General features: G+C 58.4%; 1 protein-coding gene across 2 annotated transcripts; it reads left to right on the top strand.

Annotated features, from left to right (window-relative positions):
* The first annotated feature begins 1,380 nt into the window (after positions 1 to 1,380).
* Positions 1,381 to 20,556, top strand: TYW1 (tRNA-yW synthesizing protein 1 homolog). 2 transcript variants are annotated; one of them, XM_044456056.1, is made up of 16 exons: positions 1,381 to 1,498; positions 2,215 to 2,354; positions 2,892 to 3,026; positions 4,475 to 4,576; positions 5,034 to 5,228; positions 7,110 to 7,379; positions 8,616 to 8,738; positions 11,671 to 11,788; positions 12,703 to 12,755; positions 13,842 to 13,960; positions 14,612 to 14,721; positions 15,637 to 15,814; positions 16,564 to 16,699; positions 17,617 to 17,727; positions 19,506 to 19,673; positions 20,134 to 20,556. In XM_044456056.1, the coding sequence occupies exons 1-16, from the start codon at positions 1,495 to 1,497 to the stop codon at positions 20,353 to 20,355; spliced, it is 2,184 nt and encodes a 727-aa protein (XP_044311991.1). In that variant the 5' UTR covers positions 1,381 to 1,494; the 3' UTR covers positions 20,356 to 20,556. The 2 variants fall into 2 exon arrangements, with proteins under 2 accessions (XP_044311991.1, XP_044311990.1); XM_044456055.1 differs by having other exon boundaries at positions 7,092 to 7,379.
* Positions 20,557 to 24,002: the final 3,446 nt, after the last annotated feature.

Genomic DNA, 24,002 nt, shown 5'->3' with positions numbered 1-24,002 from the left:
AAAGGCCTTAGCCTGGCGCCGAAAAACAAGTAACAAAACACAAAAATGCAATGGCTGGTCAGGAAACAGCCCTAAAGCAACAGACACCAGCATGAGACGTTGCTAAAGTCCTGCAGCTGAAGCCGGGCAGTCCTGCTGGACGCCTCAGAGGAATGTCAGAATAAACAAGGCCGTCCTCGCAGCCCTCCTGAAAGCTTGCAACGATGGCCCAGGGCGACCCCCTTCGCAACCCATCCAGGGGGTTGGGGTCCCTGCAGAAGAGGTCTTTTTGTGTGTGGACATCCCCAAAGCTGGACACGTGAGGGAAGCTTCTCTTGGTGATGTTACGGTGTAGGCAGGTGAATGCGGGCAATGGCTTGTTGTTTGCTCCCAGGCTAGTTCAGTCTTTAATAGTGCACATTTCGCCAAAAAAACAAATTCCTTGTTTCTGAGGCCTGCAGTGCCCAGCTTTCTGGGTATGCCAGCAAAGGTAACATTTTTTTCTGTCTAAATGTGCACAAGTTCATGCCCTAATGCCCCAAAGAGCACTTTACACTGGGCTCAGAAACAAGCTGGTAATTTTAATGTATTATATTTTAATTTATGTTGTGAGCCGCCCCGAGGCTTCGGCGAATGGGGCGGCATAGAAATGTTTTAAATAAATAAATAAATAAATAAATAATAGGCGGGACTGGTGCACAACGGGGCAATATCCATGCATATACGCAAATAAATAGCATTGACAACCAGCAAGAGCTAGAGGTTGGAGCAGCCCTTTCCACAATCCTTACTCCACCCCTGCTCCGCACCCACATACAAGAGGGGAAAATCGAACAAGCGTCTTCGGAACTGTTCATCAGGCCAGCAGGTATAATTTCTTTTTTTTAATAAGTTTCAGCTTCGGCCGAAGTATCGAAGTTCAATACTTTTAAAAATGGAACCTGAATTTTTAAGGATTCTAAATTTGACCATAAGAGCTGGCCATGTTTTCCCCCTCTTCCGCAAGCTCCTGCCTCTTAACCACCCCCTAACGTAGCCAAGCACTCTGGAGAACCTGAAAGCTTGAACGATCTTTTCCTAGCCTTTTGGGTTGTGCCTCTCCCAAGCCCCCGTTTCCCCGGCTTTATTTTATCATTTTATTTCCTGATCTCGGCCAGTGCAACTGATCCCTGTGTCCAAGTATAGCGCTTGATGCCCTTCTTTCGGCCAGTGCAAAGCCTGCCGAAACTGTGCAAGCTTTCGCGATCGCCAGGTCTCCTCCCCGGCAGAAAGGGTGGCGGACCCTCCGCGAAGCGGGACCAGGAGCCGCCTCGCTCCTCTTGCCTTCCGGATTCGGCGTGCGCAGGAACTGGCGGAACCGCGGCGGGGCGGGGGCGCGGCCTTCCCAGCATGCCCGGGCGGGCCGCGGGGCAAGATGGCGGCCCCCAGCAGCTCGTGGGGGCGGCCCGAGAGGTCTCCCTGGGAGTAGCCGCTTCTTCCGAGCCCGGCGCTGCAGCGCTGCTCGGACGCGCAGCCATGGGTAAGCTTACTTCCTCGGAAGTAAGGCCTGTCTGGACGGGGAGTGGCGGTGCGGGGGTGGGGGGGCGGCACAGCAGGCCTGCCGAGGGTCCCGATCCGAGGATTACTCGCGGGGCAAGCTTCCCCGGGGTGAGTCGGAGAGAAGGCCTGCCCGAGGAGCCCGGTCCTAGGACCGAAGTGAGCCCGGCGCCGCTTAGTGGCTCTCGCTGCCCCGCTGATTCGCGCGGGCAGCCCTTGCTTACTCCGGAGTAAGCCCTGCGGGAGCGGATGCGTCCGGCTGCTGAGTAGGCGTGCGGCGTCTCTGCCAGCTTCCTAAGGCCGGGGGAGCCGACTCGCGAGGAGCCGCTCCGCTTGCCTGCCGGAGGGCCCGATCCGAGGGCCTCCCGGCGAGCCCGCCCGCCCCGGGGCCCTCTAGCCGGGGGCAGCCGAAGTGTGTCCCGCGGTGCTACCGGGGCGCGGCCGTCGCCGCAGCGCAGGTGCTAGTCCTCATGGCTGTTCCTGAAAGGCTGGGGGAAAGAGAGGAAGCAGGAGGCCGTGTCCGCCGGGCTGCCCCGGGCCCGTCGGGCTGCGCACGGCAGCAGAGGCACCCGCGAGGCTTCCTGCCCTTCGGAGGTGCAGCTGGGCGCGCCTTCTGCATGCCCTCAGGGGCGCTGTTGCCGCCCCTGCCCTGGGAAGCCCTCTCCTCTACGGTTGTGCTGCGGTTTTGCTTTGCTCCAGACGTGCCTGTGGAAACATGCGGCAGCCTCTATGGTCATCTGGCATTCCTGTGGCTGAACCGATTTTACCTCTACTCGTGTGCCGCTTTGGGGTTCGGCCTCTGGATCTGCATCCAGCTCCGTAGTAAAGCCCGGAGGCAGGTACGTGGGGCCCTCGTTGGCCGGGCTTGGCCCGCCCGTTCCCTTTCAGTGGCTGCCATGGGTAAAGCGCATCAGTGCGTCAGTAATCCATGGTCTGTTGCTCATAAGCAACCCCAAAAGAGCTCCCAGTGCCCACATAACGACAGCGCTGCTTGAATCATGGGTGTTTTCTCAGGTGCATCTCTACACGGTGGCTTAATTATGGGCTGTTAATCACAAATAGCCCAGGCAGAAAATCTGTGATTTGTGTCTCGCTAGAAAACTTTGCTTGTTCCTGCCTAACAAAATTCAAAGTGAGCAGAATCTGTTACTGTCACAATGAAAGTTCAGTAAAAAGGAAGCTCCCGGGGCAGTGAAAGGCTGGTGAAGCTGAGGGGTTTTCAACAGGTGCCGAAAACCCACCAGGGTTGGTGCTTGTCATGCACATTGTGGGGAGAGAACCCCGGGGTGGAGGCTCGGTGAAAGCCGTGCCATCTCGGTGGTCCCCGGTCTGCCGCGGTGGCTCAGCGCTGCCCGTTTCAAACATCTGTTCTGCAGGATGGCGCTCTCCTGGGGGAGTGTGGCTCTCCAAAAGGCCCTGCTGAGGAGATCCGGGAGGCAGCCCGCCACACTGACGGAGCCCCCGTAACTGGGGTGAAGGTTTTCTTTGGCTCTCAGACCGGAACGGCAAAGGTCAGTGGGGCTGGAAATCCAGCCGTGTCCTTTCCTCTCCTCCAGATGTGCGGCGGTTTCTGTCCTTGGTTGGGGAAAGACCCTTTGCTCATGCTCAGAAGCACTTCCCTTCCCCCTGCTCAGTCCACCTTTTCTGGTGCTGGATCTTGGCTGAGGAAGCCCGACATTTTTGTCAGCGCGCAGAGCAGGAGGGGACAGGCAACTGAAGGGCAGCCCGCCTGTCTCCAGTGGCTCCTGAATGCCCCTGTGCCCCAGTTGCTGGGGAACATGGGTGGGAGGGTACAGCTGCGCTCATGCCCTGCATGTGGGTTCCCGTGTCCCTTTGCTCACTTGGCCGGTGTGTGGCCAGGTTGTTGAACTTGATGGATCTCGGCCGGATCAGGGCTGCAGGCCTCTTTGGCCGTCCCGACAGCAGCTCCTTCAGTCCCCTCGCGTCGCAGCAGAGCTGCATGAGGCTCTCGGGCCTTCCGAAGTGAGGTTGCACCTCCAGGCAGCTGCCCCCTTGAACAGTGGCCACAGCCGCCTCCAGGGCCATCGCAGCTTTCTTGCCGGAGCCCCTGACTGGATGCGCCGTTTAGTCTCTGGAAGCTTTGCACTGCAACTCCCATCTTTCCCAAATGTCGACAGTTCAGGATGCGATATAAGTTGTAGACGTCAACATCTGACGGCACCCGATTGTACAAGGCCTCCTATTTCTGATTGGTTTCTTTTCTGTATTGTCCAGTAGCTGAAACCCCCTGGATGGTTCATGGCCATTGCTAAAAACATGGACCTGAATCCAGTAATCGGCAGCATAGATTTTTTTCCCAACATACAAAAATGCAAGCATTTTCCATGGTAGGAGCCAGGGCAGGAACCGCATGGAGCAGTGCTGAAGCATGCAGGACCGGCGCTCGGGCGACCCGGGCTCTGTTCCCCGCTTGGCCATGGAGCCCGCCGGGTGGCTTTGGGCCAGGCACACTCTCAGCCCCGCCTGCCTCACTGGATGGTGGTGGTGGGAATGCATAGGAGGGGAACTTGGCAGTCCTCCCCGCCTTGTTGGGGCAGGGCATCGTAGCCCTTTCACTACGAAGGTCCCATGAAGAAGCGCAGCACGGCTGCTCCCGGTGCCACTGAACACCCTTCGTGGCCTGGAGGAAAGGGCTGTTTCTTGCCTGTCCCCTCTTCTTGGTCATGCTCATTTCGTCCTTGCTTCTTGGTACAGCTTCCCTCAACCTGAAGCTCTCCAGATGTGCTGAACCACACCTGCCATCAGCCCCAGCTTCCTGGGGTTGATGGGGAGAGAAACCCAACAAGTCTGGAACACGTTCAGCTTGAGGAGGCTTCTGGTGGGGTCGTGGTGGTGGGAGTGATGGGGGCTGTAGTGTGGGACATTTGGAGGATGCTGGCTTGGGGAAGAATGAACTGAGCGGTCCTTCGCCTACTCTGGTCTCGCTTTGTCTTTCCAGAGGTTTGCACTGAATCTGGCCGAAGCCGTCACTGCCATGAATTTGCCGGCAGAGGTCATCGACATGGGAGGCTACGATCCGGAGGACTGCTTGGTGGATGAGGTGGGGGGATCTCGCCTTTGGGCCCAGGCCTGCTCGGGGTGCCCCTCCTGCTCCCGCTGAAGCACCGACGCCACGGAGAGCTGCGAGCCAAGGGGCACATCGGGGCTGGCTCTGTCCGGTCCGGGGTGGGACAAGGCCCCCACAAGGCCTGGGCACCCCCCGCCCCAGTGCAGAGGCTTGCGAGTGCCCCTGCCGCCTCCTGCACCAGCCTGGCTGTGCCGAGATCGCGGTCGTGGCAGGGCAGCAGTGGCCTTGGCCAGGTCGCCCTGTGTCTCTCGAGCGAGCGAGTAGGAGCCAGGCTGAGGACGGGTCGCTGAGCAGAGCGGCTGGCAGCCCCGGCCGGAAGGAGGGGGCGCCCTGGCCCGCCTGGGCGCCCGCAGATCCCCAAGTGCTTCCGGGGGTAGGGGAGTCAAGAACGGGCTCGAGGGCTCTTTTCTCTCTTCCCGGCCCCTCTCAGGCGCGCAGCAAGAGCGTGTGCGTGTTCCTCGTTGCCACGTACACGGAGGGGAAGCCGACGGAGAACGCAGCCTGGTTCTGCAAGTGGCTGGAAGAGGCGGCCTGCGACTTCCGAGTCGGCCAGACGTACCTGAAGGGCTTGAGATACGCTGCCTTCGGGCTGGGGAATTCCTCCTATGCCGATCACTACAACACCGTGAGTCCTGCGTTGTCCCTTTGGCGCTGGGGCTGGTTCTGGTTCTGGTTCTCTCGGAGGGGGAGCCTGCTTTACGGTCGACTCTCCTGACCCTTTGCCCTGAGCAGAGGAAATCTGGCCCCTTCCTCACCGGCCTTCTCTCTAAACCTTTCAGCTAGGGGACGGCATCCACCGCCCGCATACCCAATCGGGCTGGAAGAGTTCCACCCCTCTGACCTGAGGCACCAAACCCCCATGGGCACGCCCCCACAGCCCTTATGTTGGGCCGCAGAGGGCCCTCCGTGATTTGGCTGCTTTAAAGCCAGAAGGAGTCCAAGCAGGCCCCATTGTCCCGCTGCTCTAGGTTTTCAGACATTCCTGGGGGTTTCGGCACATACCTGCCGGTGTGTCATCAGAAGGCATTCATTCTTCCCAACACTTTTTTACAAATTCAGGAAGCCATGCCTTGAGCATCCTTCCCTCTGCTAAACAGACCAAGTCTGTTCAGAAACTTTTCCAGAATCGGAATGTCTCCAACGGGGCGGGTGCACTGGGGGTTGTCCATGTGGGAGAAGCAGTTCTATGGGGCTGCCAGGAATTCACAGAAAGCAATGCGGGGCACCGAGAGCCTTTGCTTTAAAAAGCCGTGTGGGGTCCTGTTGAGTCGGACTGCAGAGGGTCCCAAAAATGACTGGGTAACCTCCCAAATGGACAGAGGGAACACCGTGGACAACATCTATCCAGTTTTCGCAAAGCTTTCGGAACAGAGTGCTCTCCAAGTTTCAGTCGAGCTGATACTGCAACACTGCTGTGGCAGCATTAGAAAAACATAGAAAGCATGGAAACAGAGCAAGTCAGAAGGGGTCTCCCGGGCCATCTAGTCTGACCTCCGGGACCAGCCGGCTCCACTTACGACATGCCCACCACGTGCATGTCCAGTCTATTTTTGAACACCCTCACCGATGGGGCCTCAACGACCTCTCGTGGAAGCCCATTCCACACCCTGGGGGTCCCAGCTGTCAGGAAGTGCTTCCTGGCATCTAAATGGGACCTTGGCTCCCTGAGCTTTGCTCCGTTGGAGCGCATTCTGCCTTCCTCTGCAGGGGAGAACAGGTCTCTGCCCACCTCCGTGTGACACACCCTCACATACCTGTATGTCGCCAAGAGATCCCCTCTGAGTCTCCTCCAGGCTGAAGAGACCCAGTTCCCTCAGTCTCGCCTCGTACGGCATCCCCTGCAAACCGGCCACCAACCTTGTGGCCCTTCGCTGCACTGACTCCAACCTGGCTATGTCCTTCCTGTAATGAGGGGCCCAAAACTGAGCACAATACTCCAGTTGCGGGTGCACCAGAGTCACCAGTGAGGTTAACCCAAGGCACAGTGATCGCTAATTGCAGAGCACTCAACAACGGCACCTTCTCAAACTGGATGGCGGTAACGAGTGGGGTGCCGAAGGGTTCAGTCCTGGGCCCAGTGCTTTTCAGCATCTGCATTAATGATTTGGATGAGGAAGTATGAGGAAGGAAAATCGAATTTGCAGATGATAACAAAACTGGATGGAATAGCGAACGTCCTAGAAACCATTCAGCCTGTTTGAATGGGAGCCTCTTCTTGGGAAGAGTGAGGAATGCCCTGTCTAACTTTGTCGTGAGTGGAACCGGCTGGAGCCGGAGGTCAGACTGGATGGCCCGGGAGGCCCCCACTGACTCGCTCTGTTTCCATGTTTCTCACTAAGGACTGGCAGGATTTGAACCGGGAACCGTCTGCATGCAAAGCAGGGGCTCTGCTGCTGAACCGCAGGCTTCCCCATAATGCGGCGCCCGGCTGCGTGGCCCGGATGTGAGCCCCTCCTCAGGGCCCGCCTTTGCGCCCGGGGCCCACCAGGCTCCTCTCCCGCTGCAGGTGGGCCGGAACGTGGACAAGTGGCTGTGGCAGCTGGGGGCCCGGCGCGTCCTGTCCTGCGGCCAGGGCGATGCCAACGTGGCAGCGAGCAGGCACGGGAGTCTCGAGGCCGACTTCGAGGCCTGGAAGCACAGGCTGCTCACCCGGCTGCGGGCCCTCTGCAAAGCGGGGAAGGCGGCCTGCGGCGGGGGCTGCAAGAAAGGCAGGTGCGCGCCCAAAGACGAGAAGCGCCGAAGGACGGCAGAGCGAGAGCTGGGGACGCAGGAGCAGGTAGGCAGAGCGTGCGGCCAGCCCAGGCACGCCCTGCGGACCCCCCCCCCCCGGAGTGCTTCCTTCCTTCCTTCGTCCGGCAGAGCGCCAGGCCTGGGGCCTGCTTCTGGCGGGGGGCGGGGGGGGGCTTCAGAGAGGTCCAGAAGGCCTGCCTGCTTCCCTGGCCCTGCCCCCTTTTCCCCATAGTTTGGCTGCTCGGGGAATCTCTGGGTCCCTGCATTTTTCGGCCCATTCTCAGCAGTCCACGCGCCTCTCCAGTTCCGGGCAGCAAGAGCTGCCGGCCACAGGATGCCGCTGGCTTTGGGCACCTCACCCCATTTCGACGTTGGGCCCTCAACCGGCACAGGGCCCCCGGAGTTTGTTTCAGCTGTGGAACTGAGGGGGTCTGCTTCCCTTCAGATCTCTCTGGCCCTTCTGTCTTTCCCGAATCCCTGTCCTTTCCATCTTCGGTTGCTCTGCCCTTCTTTCCTGCGGCTCTTCTGTTTCCCTGCTGCTTCTTTCCAAACTTTGGTGAAAGGCGTATGTGGAAATGCCAGCCTCTTGAGCTGCAGCCTCGTTAATCCTTTCGTTTTCTTGCTTTTCCTGTCCGTGCTGCCCATCAGCCAAAGCTCTCTGAGCGGTTCTCAAAATGCAAGCCAGCAAAACCAAAATTCTGGGCCTTTGACAAACCATTTGCAACAGTAGAAAAGAGTCTGGGTGAAAAAACAGCCTGTAGGTCCTGCCATGCCAAATGGGCTGAACAGCACCTCCTCTCATTCCCACGCCGGGGATGATGAGGTTTGTAGTGCAAGGCTGGGAGGTTCCCTTTCACCCTAGGTAACGGGGGCAAAGCAACACTGGGGCAGCCGCCCAGGGGACACGCACAGCGTAGGGGAGCCTCGGACCCCTTCCGCCAGGAGTATCGCCTGCCCTCTGGAGGCTGGGTCTTGCTGGGGCGCATCTCTCGCAGCTGGCCCTGATCTGCCCTGCCCCTGCCCTGGCCCGGCTCAGGCAGGCCCCGGAGGAGGGCAGCCGTGGTTCCTCGGCGCTGGGCGGAGGCACGCGGCCTCGCTGGCTGGCCGGGGGAGGCGTCCTCTCCCGGAAGCGGCGTCCCCGCACTGCATCGGCCCCTCCCTGCCCTGTGGCTGAAGCCCTGCGGGGGCTTTGCCAAGACTGAAGTGCTGCGCGTGCGATGCCACCCCGACCGGGAAAACCCTCAGCGTGCGGAAATGCCACCCTGACCCCCTGTTTCCACAGGAGGAGGAGCCGTGCGAAACCACAAGCGAGGAGGACTCTGGCGATGAGGCGGGACGGCGCGCCAGGCAGGTGGTGGACGTGGAGGACCTGGGCCACATGGTGGGCCACATGAGGAGAGCCCAGGTGCGCCGTCCGGCCGCGAGTGCTGTGGCCGGGCCCTTCCGGGGGTCCCGGGCGCTTCCTCTGCTTTGGCTGAGCGTCTTCTCTGGCTGGCTGGCTGGCTGGCACTCCCTCCCTGATTTGCACCAGGTTCACTTTCCCCAGCCTGGTGCACCTTCTGAAGTCCTGGACTTCAACTCCCTTCAGCCCCAGGCAGCGTGGCCAATAAACTGGGTTCTTGGGAGTTGGGCGAAGGCCATTTTAGGCCCTCAACTGGGGAAATCCACTCATCTTCCTGATCTTGGAAACACAGGTTCCTTTCTTTTAAAGATTTTAGTAATTTTCCAAATTCAAAAGCAAGCCTAGAAACTACGAAAAGAAAATTCAGCTTAGGTATTGACAGAGTATGTTTAACATTTTCCCCCAAGCAAGTACGGGTATATCCCTCAGTAGTGCAGAGATTTTGTTTATGATACTTCCTAAAAGTGAATTATGTTTGGGGCACAAGAAAAAGACCGACAGTCCTATGCAAGTTTAAATGGCAAAATGCCCTACTATCCTGTGCATATTTAGATGGGAAAAATTCACCGCTGGCAGGAAAATGTTGGAAGGGTTTGGACTTTTTTTACTAGATTGGGCCCTGTACCTCTTTGCCATAATGTGAGGAAAAAGCTTTGAGATACTTTTTATGGGTATTTCCCTGCTTTGGACCTATTGTATAACATTCAGATGTTTTGAGCTTGCCCTCGGGTGATTTTGCTCTGGGAGTCAGCTTTTTTGCTATGGCTCCATCTATCAAAACATCAGTGTGAAAAATTCTTGCAGTTTTCAGGCTTTAGCGACAGCTTTGTGCACTGCCATCCCTGTAGGCTCAGTCGGCTCCTCAGATGTCATGTTTGCGCTTTGCCCTTTGTAACTCAGTTCACGGAGCCAAGCTTAGCGTGATACATTTGGCTTGAGGTGTGATTTCATGGAACCACGGATTCACAAAACAGTCGAGTTGGAAAGGACCCAGCAGGTCATCTGGTCCGACCCCCTGCTCAGTGCAGGGCCCCAGTTAAAGCATCCCAGACAGGTGGCTGTCCAGCTGCCCCCTGAATGCCTCCCGTGAGGGAGTGCCCACCACCTCCCCAGGTCACGGGTTCCATGACTGTACTGCAATAACAGCCAGGAAGTTCTTCGTGATACGTAGCTAGAATCTGGCTTCCTGGGACTTGTCCCCACTATTCCGTGTCCTGCGCTCCGGGATGATCGAGGAGAGAGCGAGGCCCTCGTCCTGTGACAGCCCCCTTCCCACCGCCCCTCCGCCTTCTCTTCCCGAGGCTCACAGGCCCAGCTCTTCCAAGCTCTCCTCGCAGGGCTGCCTCCAGTCCCCGGGCCATCCGCGCCGCCCTCCTCTGGTCCCTTCCCAGCTTGAGGAACCCGGAACTGGACCCAGGGGTCCAGATGGGGCCCAGCTAGTGCCCAGCAGCGGGAAAGCAGGACCTCTGGAGATCTGGAAGCCGTGCTCCCATTAATGCAGCCCAGAACAGCACCTGCCCCTTGGCAGCCGAATTGCACTGCTGGCTCCCGTTCAGCTCGTGATGCGCAATTGCAGGACCCTTCTCACTTGTGCACTGTTGAGCCAAGCATTTCCCATCTGGTAACAATGCATGAGGTTTCTTTTTCCTGGGTGTGGAGCTTGGCATTGGTCCCTGCTGAATTTCATTCTGCACCCCAGCCTATCAAGGTCACTTCAGATCCTGTTTCCACCTGCCAGGGTATTCGCTGCCCTACGCACTTCTGTGTCTTCTGCAAACTTTATGATTGTTCCCTGCACTTCCTCATCCAAATCATTCGCAAGGAAGTCGAACAGGGCGGAGCCCAGGGCTGAACCGCTGCGGTGCCCCCGCTGTTGCCTCGCCCCAGTTTGAGGAGCGCCTTGCCATGTTGAGTTCACGGCTGCGCCCAGCTGTGGCTCCAGCCAGTCATTGTTCCGTCCATGCCACGTTCTGCTCGTCTGCTGATCAGGATATTACGGAGCACTTTGTCAAAAGCATTGCCAAAGTTAAGATAGTTTATGTTCTCACTGTGCATCAGGAAGGTTACCCAATCAAAAAAGGAAATCAGATTAGCCTGGCAGGATTTGTTCTTTAAAAATCCATGTTGGCTTCTAGTAATCACTGGATTGTTCTCAAGGTGCTTGCAGTCTGACTGCTTTATAATCTGCTCCAGAATTTCCCCAGGGATTGATGTCGGGCTGACTGGTCTGTAGTTCCCAGGTTTTCCTTTCTCCGCTTCCTTGGACACTGGCCCTCCTCCAGCCACCTGGCACTTCCCCGTCCCCCCGATCTCTCAGAGACAGCCGAGCAGCTCTGCGAGTTCTTCCCCAGCTCCCTTCTGACCGCAGGACAGAGCTCATCGGGCCCTGGAGAGGTGAACTCATCTGGCCCCGTGGGAGGGTCCTCGGCCGTTGGCCTGTCCGTCCTGAGCCGCCATCCTGCTCCTTCCCATAGATCCTCTTCTGGGGGAAGGCTGAGCCGAGGTAGGAGCTGAGCACTTCCGCCCTTCCTCTGCCTCCGATACCATTTGGCCACCCACACCGAGCAGTTCAGCTCCCTGTGTCTTTTACTTCGGGCTTTTCCTTTGACTTGAAGAGGACTGTGTGTTGCTTCTGGCATCCCTCGCTAGCCTCAACTCATCCCGAGCTTAGCCTTCCTGACGCCTTCCCTGCACTTCTGTGCCATCTGCCTGCTTTCCTCCTTTGTAGCCTGGCCTTCCTTCCACTTCCAAGACATGCTCTTTTCCGCTTGCAGATCATCTCTGCATTTTTGTGACGCCACGTGGGATTCCTCTGTTGTCCTCTGCCCCTTTTCCTTCTTGGAATCGTACCTCTGTGATTGTGCCTTTAGAATTTCTGGATCTGTGTCCCAAGCTGGTTCTTGGTTTGACTTGGGTCATCTCTTTTGCCATTCAGAGGGAGCGTGAGCTCGACAGAGAGGCTGCCGGGGTGGCTGGATCCCAGCAGAGTGCAGGGGAGGGCGAGAAGAGAGAGATGCTCACACCTGCTCTCCGGGAGGCACTCACAAAGCAAGGTGATGGGCCGTGGGTGCAGCCAGGACTCTCGGGGTCAAGGTGGGGGAGTGCTATTATCAGGGAGGGTGACAGCGCCCCCCCCCCCCGGCTTCCCTGCTGTCCTTGCCTTAGGGGTGGTGAGAATGAGCTCTCCCAATAGCAGACTGCTAACTTGGTGTGCACAGTTGCAGTGGGGGACTGAGCCACGCTCCCCCTGCCCCGTGCACCAGGGCGGATTTCTGCCAGCCAGCCAGCAAGCTGCACCCCTTGCCTGGTGCATCCCACAACCTTGCAGCCGCTGCGTGATCTGGGGCTCACTGCAGCCTGTGTCCCCACATTTGGTTGCTCAGGAGTGCTGCTCCCGGGGAAGGGCAGGGTGCGCTCATTGCCGGGCCCGGGGAGCCAAGAGCTAATCCTTGCGCTCATTGCCAGAATTCGCTCTTGGCTCCCCGGGCCCGGCTCCTCGCCGGGCTGCCGTCTGCGTGTGAGGGAAGCCCCACCGGGCCGCAGCGAGGGCTGCTCCCTTGGTCCTCGTCATCCGGCCAGTGCGCTGGCTCCAGGAAGCCCAGGATGGGGTCTGGGTGCGGCGGCCGCTCCTCTGCTCGCCCTGCCACTCGGGGTTGCGCTGAGGTCCAGATGGGTGGATAAATCGGGTGTGTGGCCTTGGCACTCCTTGGGGGATGCAGAATAGAACCAGCACAGGCTGAAACCCCTCTCTTCCCAAAGAGAATCGGAGGCTGGGCCACCCTCCTTTCTGACAGGATCGGCTGCTTTCCCTTTCCCCCGGGAGGCAAGTTTGGCAGGCCCCCGAAGGGCTTTCAGGGTGATTTGGGTGGTCTCGCCTCGTCCCCCTGGCATGGGTTGGTCACTCCAGCAGCTTCCTTCTGCAAGCATGGTTCAAACTCAACAACAACAAAAATCTCGTCCAATCCAGGCTACAGGTTGATTGGGAGCCATTCCGGAGTGAAGCTTTGTCGTTGGACAAAGGTACTTCTTTTAAGATTGAGCTAGTTCTTAAATGCCTGTCGCTTTTCACCTGGTCTGCACATAACAACCCAGAGAGTATGGACTGAATATGAATTGTTGTTGAATTGTGGGCTGTTGTTTAATGTGAACCCAGTGTTATGGCCTAACTATGGGTTATTAACCTCAAACAAACCAGCGCTACAGCAAACCATGGGTTCTGTTCCTGGGTGGTTTGTGGATAACCCAGAGTTAAACTGTAGTGTAGGGTGCAGGGTTCGCATGTAATGACAGGCCGCAGTTCCACAGCCGCCATACTCGGCCCCTGGCTACACTGTCAGTATGTGCCAACCGGGGCCGTGGGCTTTTACTATGAAGCGGGGAATTTTTAGGAGAGACAGAGCTAGTGCAGGATTGGTTCGGCCCAGGGCTGCAAAAAGGGGAGCCTGGCTGGGAGGGATGACATACGAGGAGAGATTAGGGGAACTGGGTCTTTTCCCCCTGGGCAAAAGGAGACTCCGAGGGGGATCTTTTAGGCATTTAAAAGAGGGGATGTTGCACAGAGGAGGGCTGGGAGCTCCTCTTCCCTGCAGGGGAGGGCAGGACGTGTGCCAGAGGGGCACAGCCAAGGGACTGGGCTTCAGGTTGGATTTCAGGAAGGATTCCTGACAGTTAGGACCCCGGGATATGGAATGGGCTCCCAAGGGAGCTGGTGGAAGCCCCCTCGGTGCGGGTGTTCAAGGATAGGCTGGACAGACGCGTGGTAGGCATGTCATGAGTGGAGCCGGCTGGAGCCGGGGGTCAGACTAGATGGCCCGGGAGACCCCTTCTGACTCGCTCTGTTTCTGTGTGTATTGGTGGCCCTCCGTTTGTGGACATCCCTAGATTAATAGATGTGGCGGGGGGTTGTTATCATTGAGGAGCACACAGGGTAAAATACGATGGTTTAAAGGATACCAAGAAGCACGCCTCTGAGTAAAAACCATAACCCCCACCCCCGCCAGTAAGATTCGGTCGCACCTTGCAGCAGTGCCTGTTTGAGATTGTTTGTGTGCGTTTTGCTTCTCACGGCCCCCCCCCGCCTCCCCCCCGCCTTTCTTCTGCCGCCAGTCAATGCTTCGTGGGAGAGGCGGCTGTTACAAACACACCTTCTATGGCATCCAGAGCCATCGCTGCATGGAGACGACCCCCAGCCTGGCTTGCGCCAACAAGTGTGTCTTCTGCTGGAGGTGAGCCGCCGAGTCTGCTGCCAGGCCCCCTAAGGACAGAGGAAAAGCCCCTCCCGCCAGCTGGACCCCCCTGCTGGGCCCAGGGCCCCTCTGCCCGTGCCTGCGCTTGGGCGAGCCTTTTCCCCCTCCGTTGCCTGCTGCCTCTCAAGCTCTTGAACAGCACCCGGGTCCTCAGGCTCGTTAAACTATGTAGCGTCTGCTTCCAAGCCCAAATAAGCCAAGGCGGCCGGACCAGCATCCTGCGGGAAAGCCCTCCCAAGCCGCCAGCATGCCGGCCCTCCGCCGCGGAAGAGGCGCTTCCTCTTGCGGCCCCCGCTTCCCCGAGTCTTGCCCTTTGCCAGGCACTGAGCTTTCACCCCCTGTGTTATAAAGCCGCCCCCGCCAGGGGAAGCCAGCGACTCATTTTCGTAGCTGTCGGGGCTCCCCCTATGTGCTTGGAGCCGCAGAGCGACGGCTGTCCTTCCGCGGGGTGGGGCGTGTTGCGCAGGCACCGCCCGTCGGCTCCACCGGGTCCCACCGTTTCAGAGTCGGCGTGTGGCAGGCCCCGCTTTGGGGCAGGTTGTGCCAAATGCCTGGCGCGGACCCTTCCCGTAAGCAAAGCCGGGGGTGCCCTGAATCCGTGTGCGCGCGCGCGTGTGTGTGTTTCTCCAGGCATCACACGAACCCTGTGGGCACTGAGTGGCGGTGGAAGATGGACCAGCCTGAAATGATCCTGCAGGAGGCCCTGGAGAACCATCAGAACCTGATCAGGCAGTTTAGAGGTAGTCTGGGACCGCGTGCGGGCTCACCCCCGTGGCGGGGACCCCGGGGCCCTCCAGGGGAACTGGACTCCCCACTGCCCCAGCTGCAGCCAGGCGGCCAGTGGCCGGAGGACTGCTGGCAGCCGAGCACCATCTTTTAGGATCTGCGCTTCTGAGGGAGCGGCTTGCCCTGGCCTGGAGGCCGGCGTGGCAACAGCCGTTTTCTGCCAGGGATCAGGCGCTTCCAGAAATGCTGTGGCAGCGGGCGACTTTCTTCGCTCGGTCTGACTTGCTGTGCTGCAAAGCGAAGCTGGTGCTTGTATTTTCCAGATCTTCCTTGCAGGCTTTGTCCTTAGGCTTTTTAACGGCTTTTAGTTCAAAACAGCTGGCACGTTTCCACAGCCTGCCGCCGCATTTTTCAGGGAGAACTGCTGAAAGTCCAACGGCAGATACGCACGGCAGTTCAGTCCCTCTGCTCGATCCGCCAGCAGTCCAGCCCTCTCGGCATCTCTGCGGGGAGAGCCCGACTTTGCTCAGCGATGCAGCCAAAGCATCGCTGTCCTATGATCTTACGTTCGAGCTGGAAAACCCGGGATGTGGAATTTCACTTCTGGGCCTCAATCCTGCCCTGAAGGGGTTCCGAGCTGGAGGACTGGACCGCCGCACAGGGCCATGCCCCCTTTCCCAAACCATTTGGTGACCTCTGGGCATTGCAGTGGCTGTTTCCTGCTCTGAAAGGCCAAGGTGCCTCTCCCAGGGCTGTTTAGGGGCAGCCAGAGCCGGAGGCTAAAACATGCTGGTATCTGAGCCCCGCTCACCCCAGGACCACCCCCCACCCCCCGTGCGCTTCTCTGAAAAGGAATTTGGCCCTTGCTCAGTACCGCTGCTGCAGGCCAGCGCCCTCCCCCAGGTGAGCCTTCTGTTGGGGTTTTGCAGGGGTCCCGGGCGTGCGAACCGACCGCTTGGCGGAAGGCCTGGAGGCCAGTCATTGCGCGCTCTCGCTGGTCGGGGAGCCGATCATGTACCCCCAGATCAACCAGTTCCTCCGGCTGCTGCACCAGCGCAAGATTTCCAGCTTTCTAGTGACGAATGCACAGTTCCCGGAGGAGATCAGGTAAGACAGAGCTGGGGGGGGGGGGGGCATAAGCCTCCCCGGTGTCCTCACAAGAAAAAGGTGCGGGATGGCATGAACAAACTCCAAACGGTGAGTGCTGTGAAGTCGTGCAAGCGGCGTGGCTTATTATGAGCCCTGGTGCCTCCCAGGTGTTCGGACTCCAGTTCCCACCAGCCATTCTGGGTTCGGGGCCGTGTGGGCGGGGCCTTCTATGAGCCGAGGTCTGAAAGGTGGCAGGTTGGGGCCGGGGCAGCCCCATTCCGACCGTCGCAGCTGCTGACCGTCGTCCGGCCTCGTCCCGGCTCGGCCCGGCTTCCCTGGCTGCCACCACCCGCCACGCCACGCCACGCCAGGGCCCGTGGGCTGGGACACCCACCTGCCAAGCTCCTGTTGATCCGCGGGGCTGGAGCTCATGGAGGACTCGCCCTGCGGATGCACAGGGGCCCAGCTTGATTCGCGCCCCCTGGGCAAGAGGGCGGGGGAGACCCCCGCTGGCGGTTGAGGCAGGCTGCCCAGGCAAGAGGGGAGGGGCCGCCAGCTTCCACCCTCTGCACTGGCAGGCGAGGGGCCCAGCTGTCTTCAAACAACCCCGCTCAGGTGGGGGTGGGCTACTGTATGCTGGACTACAAACCTCATCGTCCCCAGCCAGACATGACTTGTAGGAGTGGTAGGCTGGGGAAGACCCCGTTCCCCCCGCTCAGCCGTGGCGCTCCCAACCCGCGGCTTCCCTCTTGTCCCCCGCGACTCAGGAGCCTCGTGCCGGTGACGCAGCTGTACGTCAGCGTGGACGCCAGCACCCCGGACAGCCTGCGCAGGATCGACCGGCCGCTCTTCAAGGACTTCTGGGCCAGGTTCCTGGGGAGCTTGCAAGCCCTGGCCGAAAAGGTGCGGGGGCGACGGGGCTCGCCATCTGCAGGGGCTGGCTCTGCCCCGGAGCAGTTCTGTTCCCGGAGCAACGGGCTCGGGCCGCGAGGGACTCCCCACACCCACATTGGCCCAGTGCCTGGCAGGGGGGCACCAGGAACTGGACCCACGCCCCCAGCAGCTGGGCTGCCTGCGCGCACCCTGCTCTTGTTCAGGCGTTGGAGGCATTCCCACCCTTCTTCCTCTCTGGAGGGACCCTGCATGTCCTCTTCCCGTCCAAGGTATCCTCGCAACGATCCAGCAAGGTGGCCTGGGTCGAGAGTCAGTGCCCGTCCCACCGTCATCCGTTGAGCCCCAGACCGAAACCTGCATCTCCTGAGCCCTGCTCCGGCAGTCTAACCACTAGACTGCACTGTCTCTGTCTGCAGTTGTGAGCTCTACTACACATGGCAACATGAGAATGCCGTGTCTTTCTTTGCTCTGCCCGTGCCCAGCGTTGCCTTCTCCGCCTCGCATGCCTGGAAAGGCTGCTCTTCCACTCATTTTTCTGCGGCCGTGAGGACTAGTATCTCACCTCTGCTTTAAAAAAACCTGGATGCTTTAACCTCTGACCCCAGTAACAAAATTCGGCCTCGGAGTGACCCAATCAGAGGCAGTGTGGTGTAGTACTGCAAGCAGACCTGGGTTCAAGTCCCCACTCTGCCAAGAAGCTCGCCAGGCGACTTGGGGCCGGTCCCTGAGTGTCGGGCTGCCCACCTCGCAAGGTTGTTGTGAAGGTACAATGGGGAGGATGCCGAATGCCGCCCTGGGCTCCTGGGAGGTGGGAAAGCAGGGCGGAGGCACGGGCAGCACACGGCCCGCTCCCACGGGCCGCCCTGGTGTGGCAAGGCAGCTTTCCCGCCGCCGTCGATTCAGCCCGGCTCCCGCCTTCTTTTCAGCGCCAGCGCACTGTCTACCGGCTGACACTGGTGAAAGCCTGGAACGTGGACGAGCTGAGGGCGTACGCCGCACTGGTGTCTCTGGGCCGGCCGGACTTCATCGAGGTCAAGGTGGGTCGCTCGCTTGCACACAGGTGGACGCACAAGGCTTTCCCAGGCCGCGTGGGGCTCTCCGCAGCGCCCGACAAGGGTCCGCAGGACCGCATGGCACGGCCTGGGCTGCTCTGCACCCCGACCCGGCCTCCCCGGGCGGCGAGGTGCTGCTTGCGGGAAAGGCGCTGTGCGAAACGCCAGCTGTGAGTTTCAGTGGAGAGCAAGGGCCTTCTCCGTGGTGCCCCCTTCGGGAGCACCCGCCCTGCAAAGAGGGGCGGCAGACGCCTCCACGGTTGCCCTTCCCATGCCAAGCAGCAGCCGTTCTTTTCTCCCAGGCATTGAGCGAGTGCTTCGTAATCGTCCCCTCCGTATTTTTATTCTTGTGTTGTCGTGCACGGTATTTTTCATCTGCTGCCTTTGATGCCGGGTTTTGTGTGGTGTTTGAATGCTGCGCCTTTTCGTTTTGTGGGTCAAAAATAGAATCACTAAAGGAAGGCGATGAACTGGGGTGCGAAACCTCGTTTGGCCCCGAGGACCGAAGGCCCTTTCCAAAGAGCTCTGCTGGTGGGGTGGGCGGTCCTGCCAGCACACCTGAGCCTGAGGTGCTGCTTTGGGGGCAGCCCCGTCCCCGTCCCGGTGCTACAATGCGGATCCCTTGCCTGTCGCTGTGCCGCGACTGAGAAGGGGCAGGCTCGGCTTCAGCCCCCCAGCAGGTCCCGCTGCAAGCGACTGCTGCACGGGAGCCCGGCGGCTTTCGCCTCTTGCCAGGCCGGAGGGGCAGGGGCCAGGCCTGGGCGAAGTGCTTGTGCTTGGAGCTCAGGCCTGCCCTGCCAGCAAGAGGTGCCTTCGGGGTGGGGCTGCCCCCGAGGAGTCCCTGGCAAAGCCCTCGGAGCACGTTCCTCTCTCCTCAGTTCAGGTCCCATCCTGGGATCCCTGGCCTGATGCTGCCGCCGCCTCTTCCTCCTCCGGTTGCTCTTCCCCGCTCTGTCTGGGCATGCCCCACCTCTCCGAAGGGCCGGTGCACAGTTCCCACCAAATTCCAGCGCTGCCACTGGGAGCCTCGGCCCCTCTTCCCCCTGCTCCCCAGAGCCAGAATCAAACCCTGTGTCCTGGTGAAGCGCCTCTGCAAAGCGGCTGGGCTTGCCCCTTCCTCCCAGAAGTGCGAAGCTGGACTGGGAAGCACACGTGAAAATCCGAAGGGAGGGGAAGGTGGCCGCCCCAGGGAAGCCCTGAGGGCCACACCGGGGGGACGCAGTGGGCCGGCGGGCCTGCGGTTCAAGGACTGGTGGGCCAGTTCGGCCTTCCCCCTCTGGCGCTCATGAGAAGCTTGGGCTCGCCAGCCAGTGGCCTGACAGGAGCTGCTGCCCAGAACATTCGGAGCCCATCTCTGGGGAGGCACGTCCGCATTTCTGGATCCCTGCTGTGGAACTTCCCCACAGAAGCCTCGCCAGAGGCCGTGCCTCTGCGGTCAGACAGGCGCCCTCATGCCGCACAGTTAGGCAAGAAGCCGCCACGGAGAGGCCCGTGCCGCAGTTTGGCGCAGCGACACCTGGGGTGGCTTGGCATGGTGCTGGCGACACAGAGGGGACCCAGCTTCCTTGCACTTCTGAAACTGCTAAGTTATTTCTTTTTGACCTGGGGCCATGTTTGGATTCTCTGTCGCCCAGCCGTGTGCAAGCCCTGTGATACTTTTCTGCTCACCAGAGCAGGTGCTTCCTGTGCATGAGCAAAGCTGCTGAGTGGTCTTTCCACGGGGTGTGGGGACCTGAAGAAGTGTTTTGCTCTCTCTCCCGCAGGGTGTGACCTATTGTGGAGAAAGTTCAGCCAGCAGCCTCACCATGGCCAACGTCCCCTGGCACGAGGAGGTGTGCCGCTTCGTTCAGGAGCTGGCTGACCTTCTCCCCGAGTATGAGATAGCCTGCGAACACAAACACTCCAACTGCCTCCTGATTGCCCACAAGAAGGTGGGAGCTCTTCCCCCGATACCTCTGTGTTTTCTCAGGTTTCTACGCCCTGTTGTCGTGAAAGAAGTCAGCAAGCACACCTTGAAACAATGGCCAACGGCTTTGGAGCAACTCAGAATATTTGCCCGTGGTTTGAAGTTAGTTTAATATTCTGGCTTGTTCTGAAGTTCTTAACCGGTATTCTCCCTGGTTCTGGAGAAACGGAGACCTCTGGTCCATTGCAGGCATCCTGGTTTGTTCACTAGCCTGTGCAAAAGGAAGTCCACATTGGTGGGCGCCTTGCTTAGATCCAGTTGTCCTGATTTCTCATTCTCTCAGCTGGATCCAGGATTAACCCTACTTAAATAAATGGGTCGCCAGTAAGGCTACGTCTGAACACAGCCCGCTTTCTTCTTGCCACGTGGCCCTCTATTTTAAGCATTTTTGTGAGGATCTGGGTTGTGTCTGTTTGGTTTTTCAGTTCAAGATCGGTGGGAAGTGGCACACCTGGATCGATTACGAGCGTTTCCAAGACCTGGTCTACAGATACGAACAGAGCGGGGGAGCCGAAACATTCACCTCTGAGGACTACCTCGCCCCGACCCCTCCCTGGGCGGTTTTTGGGGCTCAGGAGAAGGGCTTTGACCCGACAGACACGAGATTTCGACGGAAGAACAAGACGAAGGACATCTCAGGATGCTGATCTCTTAAAAACAACCCAGAGCAGCCTTCTCTAACCTGGAGTTCTCCAGTTGTAATGAACTGCAACTCCCATAATCCCCTGCCAAAGGCCCCCGGGTTGCTCTGCAGCGCTTGGGGAGGGGTTAGCTTTACCTCCGTCTCAGAGAGTTTTGCGCAAAATGTGCCCACGAACTTTTGATAAACACATGACCAGCTGAAGCGAGGTCTGTCTTTGCGTGAAACTTGTCTGTTGATTCCTCCAGAGGAGACGGGCAGGTGATGCCCTTTCTGGAAAGAGCAGAGGCAGGCGCTACGGTCGGGCTCCCAGATCCCCAGCCTCTCCGCGCCCCCGGTGGGGAGGGATCACTTCTCGTCCACTGTTGTTTCCCTCTAGGGTGGCATTCGTGGCCGTGAGCGCCAGCACCTCCTCCTCAGAACGGCATCACCTTGTCGCACAATGTGTGTGCCTGGCAGGTGTGAGCATCACACGCTTTCACGGCGCGATTTTAAAAACAACTGTTAAAGAGACAGACTCTTCACAAGACTGATGTGGACTGCAGGACTCAGCCCGGCCCTCCTGTCCTTTGCGGTATTTTTATCCTTTCCTCAGCCAAAAAGGCTTCCACCGTGAGTTAAAATCAAGCCGTAAACAAGGCTGCCCACGGACTTACACTGGAACAAATATGGTGCCTGAGGAGAAGGGAAGGAGAGGGAGGAGGAAAGAACCTTTCCGCAGGTTTATGGAGTGGCTCCCCTCGCTCTCCGGGTTCTGATACTAGCGCATCCCTGATAAAATGCACCCAAGCCCTGCTCAAATCCAGAAACGTTAATGGGGGCAACTGGTACTTCTTTATAGGGGCGGCACTTTTGCCAAATACTGCAGCAGGGCAGGCAGGCCGGCCTGCCTGCCTCTCTGTCCATCGCAGTCCCAGACCTGACGGGGGCTCCATCTCGCCTGCTGAAAAACCAGTCCTGCGAGATGGCATCTACTGGGGCGGGTGTCCTCTGGCCCTTCAGAGGGACGTCTCTCACCAGAAGGAACCACCTCTCCCAAGGAGGCATTTTATCTGATTTCATAAGAGCTTACCTTTAAAGGATGATGTAACAAAAAGGTGGTGGTTTAAATCAGCGCCTGATTGATTGATTGATTTTACTGACACTGCTTTTAGTCTGCCCTTTAGAGACTGACAGATGCAGCCAAAATAACAAGCCAGCGGGGGCCCCGCCGGGACACCTCTGCTCCGTCACGGATCCTCTGCAGATCACCTTTGGAAAGGGACGGTGCCACCCCATCACCTGGCCCGACACTCTCCAGCCCACGGTGCACAGATGCTCGCTTTAGGCCCACAGGGTCGCACGTGCGCTTGCATGTCTGGGTCATGCGCTCGCTATCGAGGGGCCTGACCCGCGGAAACACTGTGCTGAATCCGATTGGCTTTCGGGGGCAGAACGTCGACCCCCAAGGCTTTTGGGAGTTGGAATCCGAAACACCTGGAGATGAACAGGCCTTCACCGCCACCCCTCCAACCCGTTTTAAGGCATTGCCAAGTTCTGCTGGTTTTCTTGCTCAGGGCTGCAAACAATGCCGCTGCTCAGGGCGTAGGTCTGATGTGGGCGGACCGAGCATTCGATCTGCTCTTCCAGGCGTGCTCTCCCAGGGTGCTTTTCCACAGGCACAGAAGGGCTCTGCTGAGCATGAAAGCGGATTTTTTGCTTTTGTTGCCATCTGCTTCTGCAAACGAACAGAAGCCCACACACTGTGGCACATGTGAAAATGCCCTTCTCTGAGGTGTGTCCAGAAAGTAGTGAGAAGGAGATTTTTAAAATTCTTTTGTAGAGAAATTTTACAATTGAACATCGTCTCCTTGGAAGTGTGCACCTTGTGAGTGTACACAACGCTCGCAGCGATTTTTCCATTCTTTATTGCATCCCTGGAAGTCCTCAAGTGAGATGCCGTTCCGAACCTGCATAGTGGCTCTTTGGACATTATCCACACAACCGAAATGGTGTGCTTTCAAACCATTCTTCATCTTTGGGAGCATGAAAAAGTTGCAAGGAGCCAAGTCCAGGCTGTCGGGTGGATGGGGAAGCGCCGTGGTGTGTTGCGCAGCCAAAAACCCTGACAGCCAAAGCACTGTGACTTGGTGCGTTGTTGTGAACAGACCTCACTGCATCCCGCATTCTGTTCCTTTTTTGATGAAGAGGGGCATTGTTTGACTTGCACACCTTCTTGTCCTTCCTCGAAGGCCTTGTGCTATCGGTACACTTGTGCAGATGATAGCACAGCTTTTCCGTAAGCTTGCCTCACCATTTCCAAAGTTTCTGATGCACTTTTACCCAATTTCATACAATTTTATCAGGCACCGCTGTTCCAAACTCGCTTGCATTTTTCTTCCTCATTCTTTCTTAACGCTTGAACAGGGTGTCACAAAAGAGAACGTCTCAACTCTGACAGGGCTGAAATGCAGCGGAACAGCATTCTCATGTACGCCTGGCACCCCACCCCAAGTGACCTCTGCCGGCTTCTCCCTTCACAGAGCCCTTCTCGAGTGTAGGGACTTCCTTCTCACTACTTTCTGGACACACCGCATATGTCTTTGTGTTTAATCTTAACGCAAACTATAAACAATATACCAAATGTCAGAATTTCAATTCGTGAGGAGGAAATAAAACTCGGGTTCGTGGGAAAGATCAAGTGTTATGACCATCTGTGGCTTTGTTGTTTTGCCCAGGTTCCCGCAGTTGACTCACGATAAGGCATTACCGTGCAGGCAGAGGGAAACTCGCTGCAAAGTTTCAATACAACTACAGGGTATTTTATACCCTGCTGGTCAGGTACAGGTACAGGTACAGGGCAATTAATGACAGAATGCAGGGATTACAATAAAATTCTGAGGCCATCATATACAGAACAGATGAAGGAATGTCAGCCAATCATACAGGGACAATGAGATTACAATATTTCTAATTGCAGTGTTATTGCCACTTTAGTTGAGTAACTTGAACGCATCTCCAGGTCTGCTCAGACATGCACATTCAAGCCACTGAGAAACTATTCCTGAACTCGTAAGCTCATCTAGGCTCAGCCGCTGCGTGATGCGCCCGCACCGTTCTGGCTGGGCGGGGCGCATGGAGCCCCGTGGGCTAGCAAATTCTCCGCCCTTCCCGGCCCCAATCCTGCTGCCCAATCAGCGTGAGGCAGGCGCCCGCGGCCGGCCAATCCGAGCAGGGCGCGGCGGGGCGGCGCCGAGTTTGAAATTTCCAGAGGGAGAGAGGCGCCAGTCGGGCGGAGCTGCGAAGGTGAGTCCCGACTTTGCGGGAGTGGGGTGACTTCACGGCAGTCGGCTTCATGCAGGGACTCCGGCCTCCATCATCCCCAGCCAGCGCGGACGGTGGGAGCTGTATTCGACCCTCCAGTCCCGCTTGGAGCGATGGGAGTGTCGCCCGCCCAGCCTGACTCCTAACTAGCACCGCGTGGGGGAGGCGGTTTAAATCAAACTGTGTCGCCCCTTCCCCAGCCCGATGCCTGCTCTAGGCGTGCTGGACTGCAGCCTCCATCATTCTCTCGAGGAGGCCTCGACCAGCTGGCTGGGAATGATGGGCATTGCCGTCCCGCACAAGCAGAGAGAACAGGGCTGGGGAAAGCCCACCCGCCCTGAGATTAAAAAT

Source organism: Varanus komodoensis, unplaced genomic scaffold (genome assembly GCF_004798865.1).
Source record: "Varanus komodoensis strain SLA01 unplaced genomic scaffold, ASM479886v1 scaffold81, whole genome shotgun sequence".
Lineage (NCBI taxonomy): Eukaryota > Metazoa > Chordata > Lepidosauria > Squamata > Varanidae > Varanus > Varanus komodoensis.
The sequence above is the reverse complement of the archived record's forward strand: the minus strand, read 5'-3'. Positions and strand labels throughout refer to the sequence as shown.

Bases quoted from the DNA above. Each gene is read 5' to 3' on its own strand.
- TYW1 (XM_044456055.1), top strand. The intron at 3,027-4,474 runs GTCAGTGGGGCT...TTGTCTTTCCAG, and splicing joins CTCAGACCGGAACGGCAAAG to AGGTTTGCACTGAATCTGGC. The intron at 11,789-12,702 runs GTGATGGGCCGT...CGTCCAATCCAG, and splicing joins GGAGGCACTCACAAAGCAAG to GCTACAGGTTGATTGGGAGC.